General features: G+C 50.3%; 1 protein-coding gene across 3 annotated transcripts in view; it reads right to left on the minus strand.

Annotated features, from left to right (window-relative positions):
- LOC134345477 (unconventional myosin-VIIa-like) overlaps positions 1–18,020 on the minus strand; it is a 218,210-nt gene that overhangs the window by 98,505 nt on the left and 101,685 nt on the right. For all 3 annotated transcript variants that reach the window (XM_063046193.1, XM_063046192.1, XM_063046195.1), the window contains exons 24-28: positions 17,251–17,457; positions 14,814–14,984; positions 12,349–12,464; positions 8,928–9,054; positions 4,301–4,420 (exon numbers count right to left, since the gene is read on the minus strand). In XM_063046193.1, the coding sequence (XP_062902263.1) occupies positions 4,301–4,420; positions 8,928–9,054; positions 12,349–12,464; positions 14,814–14,984; positions 17,251–17,457 (741 nt within the window). The remainder of the gene's footprint in view (positions 1–4,300; positions 4,421–8,927; positions 9,055–12,348; positions 12,465–14,813; positions 14,985–17,250; positions 17,458–18,020) is intronic.

An 18,020-nucleotide genomic window follows, 5' to 3' on the forward strand; every position in this document is an offset into this window, starting at 1 on the left:
GGAGAGGAGAGAGGGAGAGAGGGGGAGAGGGGGAGGAGAGGAGAGAGGGGGAGGAGAGGAGAGAGGGGGAGGAGAGGAGAGAGGGGGAGGAGAGGGAGAGAGGGGGAGGAGAGGAGAGAGGGAGAGAGGGGGAGGAGAGGAGAGAGGGAGAGAGGGGGAGGAGAGAGGGAGAGAGGGGGAGGAGAGGAGAGAGGGGGAGGAGAGGAGAGAGGGAGAGAGGGGGAGGAGAGAGGGAGAGAGGGGGAGAGGGGGAGGAGAGGAGAGAGGGGAGGGAGAGGGAGAGAGGGAGAGAGGGGGAGGAGAGGAGAGAGGGAGAGAGGGGGAGGAGAGAGGGAGAGAGGGAGAGAGGGGGAGGAGAGGAGAGAGGGAGTGAGGGAGAGAGGGGGAGGAGAGAGGGAGAGGGAGAGAGGGGGAGGAGAGAGGGAGAGAGGGAGAGAGGGGGAGGAGAGGAGAGAGGGAGAGAGGGGGAGGAGAGAGGGAGAGAGGGAGAGAGGGGGAGGAGAGGAGAGAGGGAGAGAGGGGGAGGAGAGAGGGAGAGAGGGAGAGAGGGGGAGGAGAGGAGAGAGGGAGAGAGGGGGAGGAGAGAGGGAGAGAGGGAGAGAGGGGGAGGAGAGGAGAGAGGGAGAGAGGGGGAGGAGAGAGGGAGAGAGGGAGAGAGGGGGAGGAGAGGAGAGAGGGAGAGAGGGGGAGGAGAGAGGGAGAGAGGGAGAGAGGGGAGGAGAGGAGAGAGGGAGAGAGGGGGAGGAGAGAGGGAGAGAGGGAGAGAGGGGAGGAGAGGAGAGAGGGAGAGAGGGGAGGAGAGGAGAGAGGGAGAGAGGGGGAGGAGAGAGGGGGAGAGGGGGAGGAGAGGAGAGAGGGAGAGAGGGGGAGGAGAGAGGGAGAGAGGGAGAGAGGGGGAGGAGAGGAGAGAGGGAGAGAGGGGGAGGAGAGAGGGAGAGAGGGAGAGAGGGGGAGGAGAGGAGAGAGGGAGAGAGGGGGAGAGGGGGAGGAGAGGAGAGAGGGAGAGAGGGGGAGGAGAGAGGGAGAGAGGGAGAGAGGGGGAGGAGAGGAGAGAGGGAGAGAGGGGGAGGAGAGAGGGAGAGAGGGAGAGAGGGGGAGGAGAGGAGAGAGGGAGAGAGGGGGAGGAGAGAGGGAGAGAGGGAGAGAGGGGGAGGAGAGAGGGAGAGAGGGAGAGAGGGGGAGGAGAGGAGAGAGGGAGAGAGGGAGAGGAGAGGAGAGAGGGGGACGAGAGGAGAGAGGGGGAGGAGAGGAGAGAGGGAGAGAGGGGGAGGAGAGAGGGAGAGAGGGAGAGAGGGGGAGGAGAGGAGAGAGGGAGTGAGGGAGAGAGGGGGAGGAGAGAGGGAGAGAGGGAGAGAGGGGAGGAGAGGAGAGAGGGAGAGAGGGGAGGAGAGGAGAGAGGGAGAGAGGGGGAGGAGAGGAGAGAGGGGGAGAGGGGGAGGAGAGGAGAGAGGGGAGGAGAGGAGAGGGGGAGGAGAGGAGAGGGGGAGAGAGGGGGAGAGGGGGAGGAGAGGAGAGAGGGGAGGGAGAGGGAGAGGGGGAGGAGAGAGGGAGAGAGGGGAGGAGAGGAGAGAGGGGGAGGAGAGGAGAGAGGGGAGGGAGAGGAGAGAGGGAGAGAGGGGGAGGAGAGGAGAGAGGGAGAGAGGGGGAGGAGAGGGGGAGAGGGGGAGGAGAGGAAAGAGGGAGAGAGGGGAGAAGAGGGAGAGGAGAGGAGAGAGGGGGAGGAGAGGAGAGGGGGAGGAGAGGAGAGGGGGAGAGAGGGGGAGAGGGGGAGGAGAGGAGAGAGGGGAGGGAGAGGGAGAGGGGGAGGAGAGAGGGAGAGAGGGGAGGAGAGGAGAGAGGGGAGGAGAGGAGAGAGGGAGAGAGGGGGAGGAGAGGAGAGAGGGGGAGAGGAGAGAGGGAGAGAGGGGAGGAGAGGAGAGAGGGAGAGAGGGGGAGGAGAGGAGAGAGGGGGAGAGGGGGAGGAGAGGAAAGAGGGAGAGAGGGGAGAAGAGGGAGAGGAGAGGAGAGAGGGGGAGGAGAGGGAGAGAGGGGGAGGAGAGGAGAGAGGGGAGGAGAGGAGAGGGGGAGGAGAGGGGAGAGGGGAGGAGAGGAGAGGGGGAGGAGAGGAGAGGGGGAGGAGAGTAGAGGGGGAGGCGAGGAGAGGGGGAGGGGAGGAGGGAGGGGGAGGAGAGGAGAGAGGGGGAGGAGAGGAGAGAGGGGGAGAGGAGAGAGGGGGAGAGGAGAGGAGAGGAGAGGAGAAGGGGAGGGGAGGAGAGGGGGAGGGGAGGAGAGGGGGGAGGAGAGGGGGAGGGGAGGGAGGGAGGAGAAGAGGAGAGAGGGTGAGAAGAGAGGGAGAGGGGGAGGAGAGGGCGAGCAGAGGAGAGGAGGAGAGGAGAGAGGGGAGAGAGGGGGAGGAGAGGAGAGAGGGGGAGGGAGGAGAGGGGGGAGGAGAGGAGAGAGGGGGAGGGAGGAGAAGAGGAGAGAGGGTGAGAAGAGAGGGAGAGGGGGAGGAGAGGGCGAGGCAGAGGAGAGGAGGAGAGGAGAGAGGGGAGAGAGGGGGAGGAGAGGAGAGAGGGGGAGGGAGGAGAGGGGGAGGAGAGGAGAGAGGGGGAGGGAGGAGAGGGGGAGGAGAGGAGAGAGGGGGAGGGAGGAGAGGAGAGGGGAGGAGAGGAGAGGGGAGGAGAGGAGAGAGAGGAGGAGAGGGAGAGAGGGGGAAGAGAGGGAGAGGGGGGAAGAGAGGGAGAGAGGGGGAGGAGAGGGCAAGGAAGAGGGAGAGGAGAGGAGGGGAGGAGAGGTGAGAGGGGAGGAGAGGAGAGAGGGGGAGGGGAGGAGAGAGGGGGAGGAGTGGAGAGGGGAGGGGCGGAAAGAGGGGGAGGAGAGGAGAGAGGGGAGGAGAGGAGAGGGGGAGGAGAGGAGAGGGGGAGGAGAGGAGAGAGGGGAGGAGAGGAGAGAGGGGAGGAGAGGAGAGGGGGAGGAGAGGGAGAGAGGGGAGGAGAGGAGAGAGGGGAGGAGAGGAGAGAGGGGAGGAGAGGAGAGAGGAGAGGAGAGGAGAGAGGGGAGGAGGAGAGGATGAGAGGAGAGGGGGAGGAGAGGCGAGAGGGGAGGAGAGGAGAGGGGAAGGAGAGGAGAGAGGGGAGGAGAGGAGAGGGGGAGGGGAGGAGAGGGGGAGGAGAGGAGGGAGGGGAGGAGAGAGGGGAGGAGAGGGGAGGAGAGAGGGGGAGGGGAGGAGAGGGGGGAGGGGAGGAGAGAGGGGGAGGAGTGGAGAGGGGGAGGGGAGGAGAGAGGGGTAGGGGAGGAGAGGGGGAGGGGAGGAGGGGGGAGGAGAAGAGGAGAGAGGGTGAGAAGAGAGGGAGAGGGGGAGGAGAGGGCGAGGGAGAGGAGAGGAGGAGAGGAGAGAGGGGATAGAGGGGGAGGAGAGGAGAGGGGAGAGGGGAGGGGAGGAGAGGAGAGAGGGGAGGAGAGGAGAGAGAGGGAGGGAGAGGGGGAGGGAGAGAAGGGAGGGAGAGAGGGGAGGGAGAGGGGGGAGGAGAGGAGAGGGGAGAGAGAGGGAGAGAGGGGGAGCGGAGAGAGGGGAGAGGAGGAGGGAGAGGGGAGGGGGAGGGGGAGGGGAGGAGGGAGAGGGGGAGCAGGGAGAGGGGGAGGGAGAGGGAGAGGGGAGAGGGAGAGGGGAGAGGAGGAGGGAGAGTGGAGGGGGAGGGGAGAGGGGAAGAGGAGAGAGGGAGAGTGAAAGAAGGAGAGAGTGAGAGGGGGAGAGAGGGAGAGAGGGAGAGGGGAGAGGAGGAGGGAGAGTGGAGGGGGAGGGGAGAGGGGAAGAGGAGAGAGGGAGAGGGAAAGAAGGAGAGAGGGAGAGGGGGAGAGAGGGAGAGAGGGAGAGGGAGAGAGGGAGAGGGGGAGGGGAGAGGGGGAGGGGAGAGGGGGAGAGGGGTAGAAGTGGAAGGAGAGGGGGAGAGGGGAGAGAGGGAGAGGGGGAGAGGGGGAGAGGGGGAGGGAGAGGGGGAGGGAGAGAGGGAGGGAGAGAGGGAGGGAGAGGGGGAGGGAGAGGGGGAGAGGGGGAGAACCATGCCACTCCCAGATAACACAAAACCTTTATCTCAGACTCTGTTGTAAACAGCAACTCCCGTCACTGTGGGAGTGATCACCAGTCTGTCTTTCACTCACCTACCCCTCTCCTCCCTACCCCCCCCCACACAGTCTTCTCTCACCTCCTTCTCCCCAACCCCTCCCACATCTGTCCCTCACCTCCCACACTCACCTCTCCAAAACAGCCATCCTCCCCACTCACCACAGCCACCGCCCCCCCCCCCAACTCCGGTGCACACACCTCCAGCTCCAGGTAGCTCGGTGGCTCTGTCCGAGCTCCGTTGACTGCCGTCCGCCCCAGCCGCTCCTCGCAGAATGGCGCATACCCCACTGGTCCAGATCGAAGGAAGTTACGCAGATACTGGGGAAGGCAAGCACACGAGAGGTGAAGTCAAACACCCATTGAGGGCAGCATTACTGGCTGTGTAGCCAGGAGACCCAGACTAACGACCCCATAACCTCAGGGTGAAGCCCAACACGAGCTCGAGGAAACAAATGCCACAAACACTAAGTTTTCCAATTTCTGGTAACTCTTACCTCCTGTGCCCCACCCCTATCTCCATCCTCCCACTTTTGCTCCCTTTCTTATACCTCCTCTCTTCACTATTTCTGCCCCCTTCTCACTCCTGGGTCCATCACCAACTACCCAGATACTTCTCCCACAGCATCTCCCTCCCTGTTCGGTTCCACCTGCCCTTCAATGGCTCCCACAAGCAGCCTTTGTCTCCCCGCTCTTCACCCTGCAGAAGCCATCTCCAACCTGTACCCTGACCTTCTCCCTCACGGCTCCATCTGCCCGTCTGCTTCCGCCTATTACCCACCTATTTCTGACCGTCAGAGTAGTGCACTATATTATCTGCCTATTACCCACCTATTTCTGTCTCCCAACCACCCTGACCGTCAGAGTAGTGCACTATATTGTCACATACACCAGTGCAATAAAATTCCTTGTTCAGATGAAGCTCGCAGAGTCCAGTGTAATGGTAACATTAAATACAACGACAAGCATAAATTACAAGGCTCTGAATAGGGAGTTCAGGGAGTTAGGAGTTAACTTAATGGGCAGGAGCTCCAGGGTTACGGTCTCAGGATTGCTGCCCATGCCAGGTGTACAGAAGGTTAAAAAGTTTAATATGTGGTTAAGGAGTTGGTGTAGGAGGGAGGGCATAAGATTTTTGGATTATTGGGCTCTCTTCCAGGGAAGGTGGGACCTGTACACTTGGGAGAGTTTGCACCTGAACTGGAGGGGGATTTATATCCTAATGGGAAAGTTTGTTAATGCTGTATGGTGGGGTTTAACTAGAGTTGCAGGGGGATGGTAACCAGAGTGCCAGAACAGGTAATAGAAGGTTGTGGAGGCAGATGTTGGTAAGATTTCAGACAAGTTAGGAATCAAAAGGTTGAGCATGGTGCAACTAGTGTCCTGAGCTGTGTATATTTCAATGCAAGAAGCATTGTAGGAAAGGCGGATGATAGTGCTGAAGATGAGGTAGCTGGTTTACAAACAGAGGTAATGTGTAAGAGGAGAGGCTGTTGATTGGGAAAAATTGCAGTCAACAGGATGATTTCCAATGTAAAAGACAGACAAAATCAAAAAGGACTGAAGGTGTTGTATCTGAATGCGTGCAGTATACGGAATTAGGTAAATGAACCTGCAGCACAGTTGCAGATCGGCAGGTATAATGTTGAGGGCATCACTGAATCATGGCTGAAAGAAGATTATAGTTGGGAGCTTAATTTCCAAGGATACATACTATATTGAAAGGCCAGGCAAGAAGTCAGAGAGAGTAGAATTGTTCTGTTGGTAAAAAATCAAATCAAATCATTATAAAGAGGTGACATTGGGTCAGAAGGTGTTGAATCATTGTGGATAGAGCTAAGGAACTGCAAAGGTAAAAATATCCTGATGGGAGTTGTATACAGACCCCCAAACAGTAGTAAGGATGTGGTCTACAAATTACAAAGGGAGATAGAAAATGCACGCCAAAAAGGGCAATGTTAATATAGTCTTGGGGGATTTTTGAGAAAATCAGGTTGGTGCTGGATTACAGGAGGGGGTATTTCTAGAGTCCCTACAGGATGACTTTTTAGAGCAGCTCGTGGTTGAGCCCACAAGAAGATCAGCTATTCTGGATTCGGTGTTGTGCAATGAACCAGAATTGATTGGAGAGCTTAAGGTAAAAGAACCTTCAGGGGTGGGTGATCATAATATGATCAAATTTACCTTGAAATTTGAGAAGGAGAAGCTAAAGTCAGATGTGTAAGTATTACAGTGGAGTAATGTGAATTGCAGATATATGAGGGAGAAGTTGGCCAGAGTTGATTGGAAAAGGACACTGGCAGTGACCCAACAGAGCAATAATGGCTGGAATTTCTGGAAGCAATTCAGAAGGCACAGGAGATATACATCCCAAAGAGGAAGAGGTATTCTGAAGACAAGATGACTCAACCGTGGCTAATAAGAGGAATCAAAGCCGACATAAAAGCCAAAGACAACACATATAATAGATCAAATTATATGACATTATATGTTCATAATTTGGATGATGGAATAGATGGCTTTTTTACAAAGTTTGCAGGCAATATGAAGATAGGTGGAGGGGCAGGTAGTTTTGAGGAAATAGAGAGGCTACAGAAGGACTTAGACAGAATAGGAGAATGGGCAAAGAAATGGCAAATGGAATACAGTGTCGGAAGGTATATGGTCATGCACTTTCGGAGAAGAAGTGAAAGGGTAGACTATTTTCTAGGTGGAGAGAAAATACAAAAAACTGAGGGGCAAAAGGGCTTGGGAGTCCTTGTGCAGGTTTCACTAAAGGTCAATTTGCACATTGAGTCTGTGGTAAGGAAGGCAAATGCAATGTTAGCACTCATTTCAAGAGGACTAGAATATAAAAGCAAGGATGTAATGTTGAGACTTTAGAAAGTACTGGTGATGCCTCACTTGGAGCACTGTGAGCAGGTGTGGGCCTCTTATCCTGGAAAGGATGTGCTAAAACTGGAGAAGGTTCAAAGGAGGTTCACAAAAATGATTCCAGGAGTGAATGGCTTGTCATACGAAAAGCGTTTGATGGCTCTGGGTCTGTATTCACTAGAATTCAGAAGAATGAGTGGTGATCTCATTGAAACCTATTGAATAGTGAAAGGCCTTGATAGAGTGGATGTGGAGAGGATGCTTTTTATGGTGGGAGGGTCAGAATAGAGGGGCGTCCTTGTAGAGTGGAGATGATGAGGAATTTCTTAAGCCAGCACGTGGTGAATCTGCAAAATTCTTTGCCACAGGCAGCTGTGGAGGCCAAGTCTTTATGTATATTTAAGGCAGAGGTTGATAGATTCCTGACTGGTCAAGGCACGAAGGGATACGGGGAGAAGACAGGATATTGGGGCTGAGAGGAAAATTGAATCAGCCATGATGAAATGGTGGAGCAGACTCAGTGGGCTAAATTTCCTAATTCTGCTCCTATATCTTATGGTCTTACAAAGCAGAATGGTGCAAAGATCATAGAGCTAAAGAATTGCCGAAATGACAATAACAGAGTTACCCAGAAAGATAGAGAAGAATTGCCATAGCTTGGCTCCTGGTTCACTCGTTAGTCTGGACTGTGAGCCTCAGATATGAAGTGGGGCTGGGGCTGGGGTCTGAACTGAAGTTCTGGAGTTAGAATCCAGAGCATCACGGGTCAGAAATGTGGGTGGGCTTGAGGCTGTAGCCAGGGTCTGGACTTCCTGTATATTTTTCCACTTGCTTTAATCTCACTGAATGATTTCTTGTATTATTCTGTAACACAATAATGACATCTAATAGTCTGGAAAATCTCAGCACCAGGGATGTCAGATTATCAGAGTTTCAGCAATGCATTGCAGATGGGCTAGCAGCCTGTTAGACTGAATGCTATTTGTGTTTCTGCTTTCAAGTTGTGTGGCTGACGGGTAAGATTTTCTGCTGGCAATCTTCCAAGAGATGGTTGCGAGGACGAGGTGAGAGGAATGCACAGCTGTGGAAAGTGGCTGCAGAGGAGGAGATTTGGCCCTGGTGTTTGGAATTGGCCCAGGGCTGGCCAGGGTCTTGGCTGTAACAGGGGTAGGGTCAACTTACTGACCTTCAACTTACAGTTTGTATTAGGGCCTCAACACTGGGCTTCTGATATCCCTGGCTTGTCTGGCAAGAAGAGGCAAGGAAACGAGTCAATTGGCATCAAGCTGAAGATCACTGCAGCTTCAGTCATTGACTGAAATCCAAGTTGGACGGATGCCCGGCTGCTGCCTTTCTTTACCAGGGAGCTCTGAGTGCTGCACTTCTGACCTAACATGATGCCAGCATTAACAATGTCTAACTCACAGGCAAGGTCAAGTTAATCCAACAATGCATTGGGCATGAAGTGGACTGCTAAAGAAAGTGTGATTCAGGAGCTGGGAAAGTGACTGATATGGAACTGGCAAACAGAAATTCATCCTCAAAAAGCAGTGAAAGCAGTGTCCTTTTCAACAAATAAGGGTGGAATGTTGCCAGTGATAGGAGGAATGTGGAGTTGAGATCAATCACCATCGTATCTACACATTACATTGCGTCATCAGCTTTCAGTGGGGTTAAAGAGCTTGACCCACCCTGACCCTAGAGTATTTACCTGTGGGTCCACACACTGTTAAGTTACTGTTTACAAGTTTTGCTCACACTTTCATCACAGGATGAACAGGCCAGGACCTGCCCGGGGCTGCAGGAAGGGTTCCTCAGGAAACACTGAACATCAATGCTCAACAATACCTTACCAAACCTGAGTGGACGAACAGGTTCGCCGGTGTGCAGGCAGCAAAGGAGGACCAGCAGGCACATCTGCATGTAGATGTGTGGGGAGCACAGTGAAACTAACCTTCATAAAGACCTCTGAGGGTGGAAAACAGCCAACACACAGGGACATGAGTATCCAGCCTCTGGCATAGACATTCTTGTTGTAACACTCTGACAGCTGCTTACAGATCTGACAGTAAATCTCATCTCTGCAATAAAAGCAAGGAAAGAGTCAGAAAAGCTGTCTCTCTGGATGAGCAACTTAAAGAACCACTTACACCAGGTGGAAACAACAGGGACATTGAAGCTGCAATCCACACAAAGGAACAAAACAATCTGTGGGCTGTTGGAACGGAAAGTTGAACTCTCCTAAGAGCTACAGGAAAATGGGGCAAATGTTGCGGACTTGAAATTCTATTATTGTTCTGACAGAAGACCTCCTGAAACGCTCTGCAACTTGAGATCCCTAACGGATCAGAGGACTTGACAGCACTGGAACTTGGAGAGTCAGTCTAAAACAAAGGGCCTTAGCAGCTGACAGCAAGAGTGCGAACACTTCCTTAGTCCTTTCCCAAAAGAAGACAGTCACTAACATGCCTACCGTTGTACTGTGATTACAGCTCCGCCAAGAAGTTGGAGATGGGGATTTCCCCAGAGTTTTGAATGCCCTTAAAACAATCAGAAAGATTGCTGAGCAGTGGTGAAGGTGTGCCAAAGGAGATGAAGTGTTGCTCATCAGGAGAGAGTTGGTCAACTCTTATCAACCATTAGCAAACAGGATGATAGAGAATCCAAATAATGTCATACCCATCATTCCCACTTCAAAAATAGATTTTAAACATTGCAGTTTGGAGCAAACATGAAAATTGTGTGGAAGAAAACAATGGAGGACCTCCTCAGGGTGCTTTGGTTTTATCCCACATCCCAAAAACGTTCTGCTTGGTAGGTAATTGGTCCAAGTATGTAGGTCAGTGGTAGAATCTTGGGGCAATTGATGGGGAGAATAAAATGTAGAATGTAGAATTAATGGAAATGAGTAAGGTTGATGGTCTGTGCAGGGGGCTGAAGGGCCTGATTTCAAGCTGTATCTCTCTATTATCAACAGCAGTCATCATCCTACCTGCTTGATCTTCATGAGGACATAATGTTCTATATGGCTTATGGAAAGCTGATGCAAGGCCACAGAAGGCAAACCCGCCCCCTTCCCTCCATCTCAGCATTCCGAAAGGACCATTTCCATCAGTTTACTCTTCTGTCTCCTGCAGCCAGGAAAATTTCCCATGCCATTTCACTTCTTCTCTTCCCGCTTGCTCATCAGCTAACCTACTCTAATGTACTGTGGCCTCCTCCACACCGAAGAAACCAAACTCTGAGTGAATGACCAACATACTGATCACCTGTAGAGTCTGCAGGATTAAAAGTCACTGATGTTGAGGAGTAAAACAGACCAGAGCTGGGGGTAAAACTATTAATGCTGCAACAATTTCTATAGTTTTGATGAAAGGTAACATTAATTCTTTCTTTCTTTCTTTCTGCCCTGCTGCAGCTTAACTCACTGAGAGTTTCCAGCAAGTTTGTTCTCATTTAAAGCCCTGTATTGGAGCTTCCTGGCAGCTGGTCTAACTGAATGAACTGGTTGGATTTCCACTGTGCAGATAGAGGGGAGGTGCTCAGAGTGCACAGAGGGACTGAGGAGGTACGGGCTGGAAAATGCACTCTGCTAACAGAGCAAATAACATCAACTTTGTCATTAGAGCTGAGTGCCGGCTGGTCAGCCACACACGAGTCCTGTTCCAGAGATCAGCAGACAACAACTGCAGCCCAGCACAGAACAGATGCTGCAAGTTAGAGGAGCTGTTAAACTGAAGTCAGTGATGCACCCTGATACACACATGAAGGTCTGATACAGCAAAATTACAGAAGTTCTCACTCAGCCTAGGGCCATGTATCCCTGCATCAACACGACTAAACCAGGTCAGATCCTTGTCATCTTTCTCCATCACAATCCTGATTTGATGGAGACAGATGTGAGAGCAAAGCGGAACATCTGGAAAACTTCTGAAATGACTGCTTTGCTACCACTGCTACTGTGTGGTAACCGGAATCTCCGGAGCTAAAGGCCCCAAAATCCTTGGCTTTGTGTGTTTCAACGGCTGGGGAGAGGTCGAAGGCGCTCAGCAGAGGATGGTGCTCGGGAGGCTGTATTGGAGAGGCTGCTCGGAAGCTCGGAGTTTGTGGGCGGATGGACTCAGGGTCGGCTGCTTCCAAGGTATTGGCAAGTTGATGGTGCCTGGAGGTTTATGGTGGGGAATTTCTCCCTTTTGCAGCCTGCTTTCGGGGATTTGGGAGTCAATCAACTCAGGACTTTGAGTACTTTTTTTTTTACTGTGCCTATAGTCTGTTCTTTATGAAATTACGGTATTGCTTTGCACTGCTGTAACTATATGTTATAATTATGTGGTGTTGTCAGTGTTAGTCTTTGGTCTGTCTTGTTTTCTGTGATATCACTCCGGAGAAACATTGTATCATTTCTTAATGCATGCATGCATTTCTAAATGACAATAAAAGAGGACTGGGTGTTCTCATAATCTAAAAAAAATCTAAAATAATCTTTGTGGGAATCAACTAATTTCCTGTTGCATTTTCTACATAACAATAGCTTCTAAATGTGGGCCTGGGGAAAATTTGTCACCATGCTGGTATCGCAGACGGTGTGAACGTTAGTGAAAAGAAATTGTTGGAGACACACTCACAGGGAGGCTGATATAAGGAACTGCCTTACAGACACAAACCTTCCTGTGGCTGACTCCTGCAAACTAACAGCATCCAGACAATGTCCTCCTCCGTTTCAGGCAGATAGGGTTAGTTAGATTGGCACTATGGTGGGTGAAAGGCCCTGTCATGTGCCATACTGTTCTATGTTGAGATCAGTTTATAAACCACAGTGGAGATACAGTATGTACTGAGCATTGTTAGCCAACAGGACCAGTGTAGAAGTAAATGTGATAGACAACCTGCACTGGAAATTCATCCTGACTTACTGTAAGGAAGGACAAACTGATGAACCTGTTTGGATTCGGATGGTTCTTCCCACTGTCAGACCTGGGTTTGAGTAGCGTTGCCAAGCTGACACCTTAATCTATGGTAATTCAGGAGGGGTAGGGACAATGAGTACCCCCTCCCCCACCACCTTGTAGTCATGTTTCCACCACCTTCCAGGTTCTTTATGGGAGTCTCATTCCATTCGAGCTGCCCAAGACTCTGGCAATGAGATTGTTCCTGGTCCAATCCCCATGGCTACCCCACTGAAAATGGAAAGTGCAGAAATTAAGCTTCCCTCTTCCTAACCCAGATTCTCACTGTGTCAGCCTTTGACACGCACCCACTCATGGCAGTTCACTAGAAAATATGTCTGAAATCATTTAATTTCATTCTGCAAATAGCTCTGGAAAGAAGGAGGACTGGAAGGAGAAGAACCTGAGGCAGGAATTGTCAGCACATACCTGATGCTGGGTCTGGCAATGGCATTACCAATAATGAAGTGAAGCTTTTCCAGGTTTGACATTGGTCTGTCCGAGACAGGATTCTCATCCAACAGCATTCCCTCTCCAGCATAACCCTGCAGCATAAACCAGAAGAACATTTCTTACAAGGGCGATCATTAGCCAAGATTTCCAGCTCCATAAAGCTGATGGTGTGTAGGTGGCAGAGTCTGGGTTGTTGATGAGACTGTGGGGAGAATAATGGAATCAGTATAGGATTAATGTATACGGATGGTTGATGTTTGGCACGTCTCGGAGGGCTGAAGGTCTGTTTCATGCTGTACGACTCTGTGACATTATCCTTCCCTTCAGTCCATTCTGAGAGTGTGAGACATTCTCCACAATCTGCTAGCTCAGAAATAGGGTCAAATGCTACCACTTATCATTCTTCATTGAAGAGATCAAAATAAAAACCTTTCATCTGGGTGGCTGGTTGCATCCCCCTCCCTCCAGCCAGGATGCAAAGCAGAGTCCAGACTAGGCAGTGTTATTAGAACCAGTAATGATGTTTCTCAGTTGTTTTATATTCCAGATGAAAACATAAAGAAGCAGGAGCAGGATAAAGCCTCAAGCCTGCCCCGCCACACACTATGATTGTGGCTGATCTCCACCAGAGCTCAACTCCTTCTGTGCCGGGTTCTCACAGCCCTCAATTCCCTGACCTTTGAAAGAATCATCCATTATCTCTGTACCTCCAATGATCCAGACTGCACAACTTTTTTGGGCAGAGAAGTCCAGTGAATCAGCACCTTCTGTAAGCAAAGTTCCTACCCACCTTGTTGTTAAATGCCCACCCCTAACCTTATAATTATGCCCATTTGAGACATGGAAACATCTTAGTATCTACTCTGTCCTAACCCCTCGTAATTAATTAGTTTGGCCTCTGCAACTAGGACAACACTCGGAACCCTTATGCTATAAATGATCTGCTGCAGGAACTCGGAGGGTTGAACACTACCTTGGGGGAAGAGGAATTAGCAAGGTTTCAGATTGAAAGCCCTGCCTCAGGACTGAGAGTGGAAGCAGATGGTCAGGATCTGTATGTCTCCATCAGTCCCATGCTGTGGATTGAGACCCCTTGCTTTGCCTCCTGGGTTCCCTTGGCCCCTGATGACAACTCCACAATTCCACCAGCATGAGACATAACATGAATGAGGTCTCAGCCGTTGCTAAAGCGAGAGAGTAGGTCTGCATTCAGAGATGAAAGGTTGTCTGGACAGGGATTAGTGAAACCACCAGCCTTCTCTTCTCCTGAATGAGGGAGGCACACTCGTCTCCAAGCCTGACAGCAGGCAGAGGTGCCAGAGCACAGTTTGTTACTGGATTGTAACACGGGAAGGCTTATAATCAAATAGGTTGTTAACATTCAGATTATTAAATGCAATGCCCTGCTGGTAATGGTTACAAAACTTTACCTCAGTGTGGTATATGTCATCACTGATATACAGGAATATAAAGCAACTAATAGGGAATAAATCATTTTTATACAGGGGGTCCTGATGCATTGCTAATCAAAGGCCAACTGAATCCTTTTGGGGTCTGGTACGAAGGACTGCCTATAGAATCTACCACTGTACATACCACCCTCAACATAGTGCCTGGTAGAACAGGACCTCCTCACTCACCCCACCACCGCAGAGAAGGCGGTGGAGTAGAGCTGGGCAAAGGAGAAAGGGCCCCATCATGGGAGAGAGTCTGAAGGATGTTTGAGTTCAGGGATGGGAAGAAAGTGATTGGTGTTAGGGAGAACAGTGGATTTCAGGAGAAGATGAAGATAGGTATTGGCGTTAGTTTATTATTGACACAGATCCTTGATACAGTGAAAAGACTTTGTTTACATGCTATCCACACAGAACACGTCACACATAGGTACACCAAAGTAGTAAAAAGATCAAGAAAAAATGGAATGCAGAATATAGAGAAAATGGACAAATATAGTGGAAGGGCCACAACAAGGTAGAGTAGGAGATCACTAACGTCCAACATATGAAAGGTCTGATAACAAGATAGAAGTTGTCCTCGAATCCACTGGTACATGCCTTAAGCTTTTCGATCTTCTGCCTGACAGGAGTGGGGAGAAGAGAGAATGAATAGGCTGACGTATACAGAGAGGCTGTAGCACCTGGTAGTAACCCAAGAAGACAGTTGTGAGGTGATCATGAATCAGGAAACGTCCGATGTCCAGTAGATTACTGTGCGGGAGGAATCAAATGATGAAGGTGATCACCACTGATCCCAGAGGAAGACTGACAATTCAGATCCCCATTCCTGAATCTTTGACCCTGTGGCTAGGATCTACTGAAGGGTTCTTTAGTAGGACAGCAGGGTGCCATCTCACCAGTGTGCTTCTGTGCATAATGCACACATCTGGGTCCATACACTTCCATTTCACCAGCAACAGAACACAGTTAGGGGACAGTCCTTACCTCGTCTGTGGTCTGGTTTGTAGTTTTGTAAACCTTGGACTTTCTACCAAGGGAGTCATATATCTGTGTCATGATGGAGTCCTTTGTCTTTTCTGAGGCCTTTGCAAATGTCTTGGGCTCTGGGAGATCACCCATGAACCTCAGGATAATATTCCATACGGCCAGGGAAGCCTATAGAAGCAGATTCCACACATTAGTTACGTGACATATACAGCCAGTTCAAAGCCTCTGGACCCAGCCGGTGAGTAAATTAGGAGTGACATCATGACACCACCTTCCAAAGTAGAACCTGAGCTCTTTAGTGTCCTTACCTATAGCCCTTTCAGAGACGCAGACAGAAATTTCCAACCTTCCCAAGTCAATATACACGCTTCTAGGGTGGCACTGTGTTCTGCTCCACAGGTTCAATCCTGACCTCAGGCACTGTCTGCCTGGAGTTTGCATGCTCTCCCTGTGAATGTGTGGGTTGTTTTTGAAGTGCTTCACTTTCCTCCCACATTCCAAAGACATGCAGATCAGTAGATAAACAACTCACTGTAAATTGCCCCTAGTGTACTGATGAGTGTGGAATCCAGCAGGAGCTAATGAGAATGTGGTGAAATTAAGACGGGATAAATGTAGAATTGATAAATAGATTAAATAATGAGAAGGAACTTGATGATGGTGAGGACAATATGAGTGAGGTTGATGTTCTGGAGCATGTTGAAATTAAGGGAGAGGAGGTGTTGGATTTGTTAAAATACATTAGGACGGATAAGTCCCTGGACCCTGACGGAATATTCCCCAGGCTTCTCCACAAGGCGAGGGAAGAGATTGCTGAGCCTCTGGCTGGGATCTTTATGTCCTCGTTGTCCACGGGAATGGTACCGGAGGATTGGAGGGAGGCGAATGTTGTCCCCTTGTTCAAAAAAGGTAATAGGGATAGTCTGGGTAATTATAGACTAGACAGCCTTACGTCTGTGGTGGGAAAGCTGTTGGAAAAGATTCTTAGAGATAGGATCTATGGGCATTTAGAGAATCATGGTCTGATCAGGGACAGTCAGCACGGCTTTGTAAAGGGCAGATTGTGTCTAACAAGCCTGATAGAGTTCTTTGAGGAGGTGACCAGGCATAGAGATGAGGGTAGTGTAGTGGATGTGATCTACATGAATTTTAGTAAGGCATTTGACAAGGTTCCACATGGTAGGCTTATTCAGAAAGTCAGAAGGCATGGGACCCAGGGAAGGTTGGCCAGGTGGATTCAGAACTGGCTTGCCTGCAGAAAGCAGAGGGTCATGGTGGAGGGAGTACATTCGGATTGGAGGGTTGTGACTAGTGGTGTCCCACAAGGATTGGTTCTGGGACCTCTACTTTTCGTGATTTTTATTAAGAACCTGGATGTGGGGGTAAAAGGGTGGGTTGGAAAGTTTGCAGACGACACAAAGGTTGGTGGTGTTGTGGATAGTGTAGAGGATTGTCGAAGAGTGCAATGAGACATTGATAAGATGCAGAAGTGGGCTGAGAAGTGGCAGATGGAGTTCAACCCAGAGAAGTGTGAGGTGGTACACTTTGGAAGGACAAACTCCAAGGCAGAGTACAAAGTAAATGGCAGGATACTTGGTAGTGTGGAGGAGCAGAGGGATCTGGGGGTACATGTCCACAGATTTCTGAAAGTTGCCTCACAGGTAGATAGGGTAGTTAAGAAAGTTTATGGGGTGTTAGCTTTCATAAGTCGAAGGATAGAGTTTAAGAGTCGCGAGGTAATGATGCAGCTCTATAAAACTCTGGTTAGGCCACACTTGGAATACTGTGTCTATTTCTGGTCATCTCATTATAGGAAGGATGTGGAAGCATTGGAAAGGGTACAGAGGAGATTTACCAGGATGCTGCCTGGTTTAGAGAGTATGCATTATGATCAGAGATTAAGGGAGCTTTACTCTTTGGAGAGAAGGAGAATGAGAGGAGACACGATAGAGGTGTACAAGATATTAAAAGGAATAGATAGAGTGGACAGCCAGAGCCTCTTCCCCAGGGCACCACTGCTCAATACAAGAGGACGTGGCTTTAAGATAAGGGGTGGGAAGTTCAAGGGGGATACTAGAGGAAGGTTTTTTACTCAGAGAGTGGTTGGTGCGTGGAATGCACTGCCTGAGTCAGTGGTGGAGGCAGATACACAGGTGAAATTTAAGAGACTACTAGATAGGTATATGGAGGTATTTAAGGTCGGGGGTTATGTGGGAGGCAGGGTTTAAGGGTCAGCATAACATTGTGGGCCAAAAGGCCTGTACTGTGCTGTACTATTCTATGTTCTATGTTCTAAATCAAATGACCTGTTTCTCTTGTCTCCTTGATTGTTTCTTCAATTAAAGCAACATAAAGTTGGATGGATCATTGGGAAGCCAGTGAGTTGTGTCAGTGGCTCCCAATGTTTCTCCCAGGATGGGCAAAATTCACCTACCAGGATGTCGACTTGGTTGTCATGGAAGAGCAGAGGATGTCGGAGAGGCCGTCGGATATGAGTGGGAGTAGAAGACCCCTGGAAGTAAGTGGCAGCGTATTTTGCGAAGGTGTATTGGTCCAGATCGTCCTCCTCACCAGAATCAGAGGACAGAGAGGTATCATCTAAATCGAACTCCTCCAATTTCTGCTGATTCACCACCAGGTCCTGAAAAAGACCAAAAGTAACGAAATGTGGCAACCCAACTTGATCACCTGTGAATAGGTGTCAGCGTTACAGAGTGGGATCTCCCCAAGGCCATGCTGCATGCTCCGGGCTTCGAAAGTAGAAGAGATCTTCTCTTCCTGCATGTGGAGACTGGGCACCTCCCTCATGCAAAAGTAGCAAACTGCGAGAAGTAGCAAAGATCAATCAATCAAATAATCTATTGTAATCATGTAACGGCCTGTAGATACCCCAGTGTTAGAGGCAATTACTGTATAATTAAGTAATGAACTTTTAACTATAAGAATTAACAGACAGCTGATCAGCTGAGCTTGGAAGCAGCTGCTGGTCCTGAGTTCCTGACACACAGACCTGGTTATGTTTGAGTTCAGTGGAAGTCACCAATCTCAAGGACTGCATTGATGTCAGCTTTAGTAGTGGTTACTTAAATAGCAGAGTTACAGGAGAAATTGGGCTGGTAAAACTGGGTTATTTTATGGGTACAACACACACAACATGCTGGAGGAACTCAGCAGGCCAGGCAGCACCTAGGAAAAGAGTACTGT

This window comes from Mobula hypostoma, chromosome 4 (genome assembly GCF_963921235.1).
Source record: "Mobula hypostoma chromosome 4, sMobHyp1.1, whole genome shotgun sequence".
NCBI classification, from domain to species: domain Eukaryota; kingdom Metazoa; phylum Chordata; class Chondrichthyes; order Myliobatiformes; family Myliobatidae; genus Mobula; species Mobula hypostoma.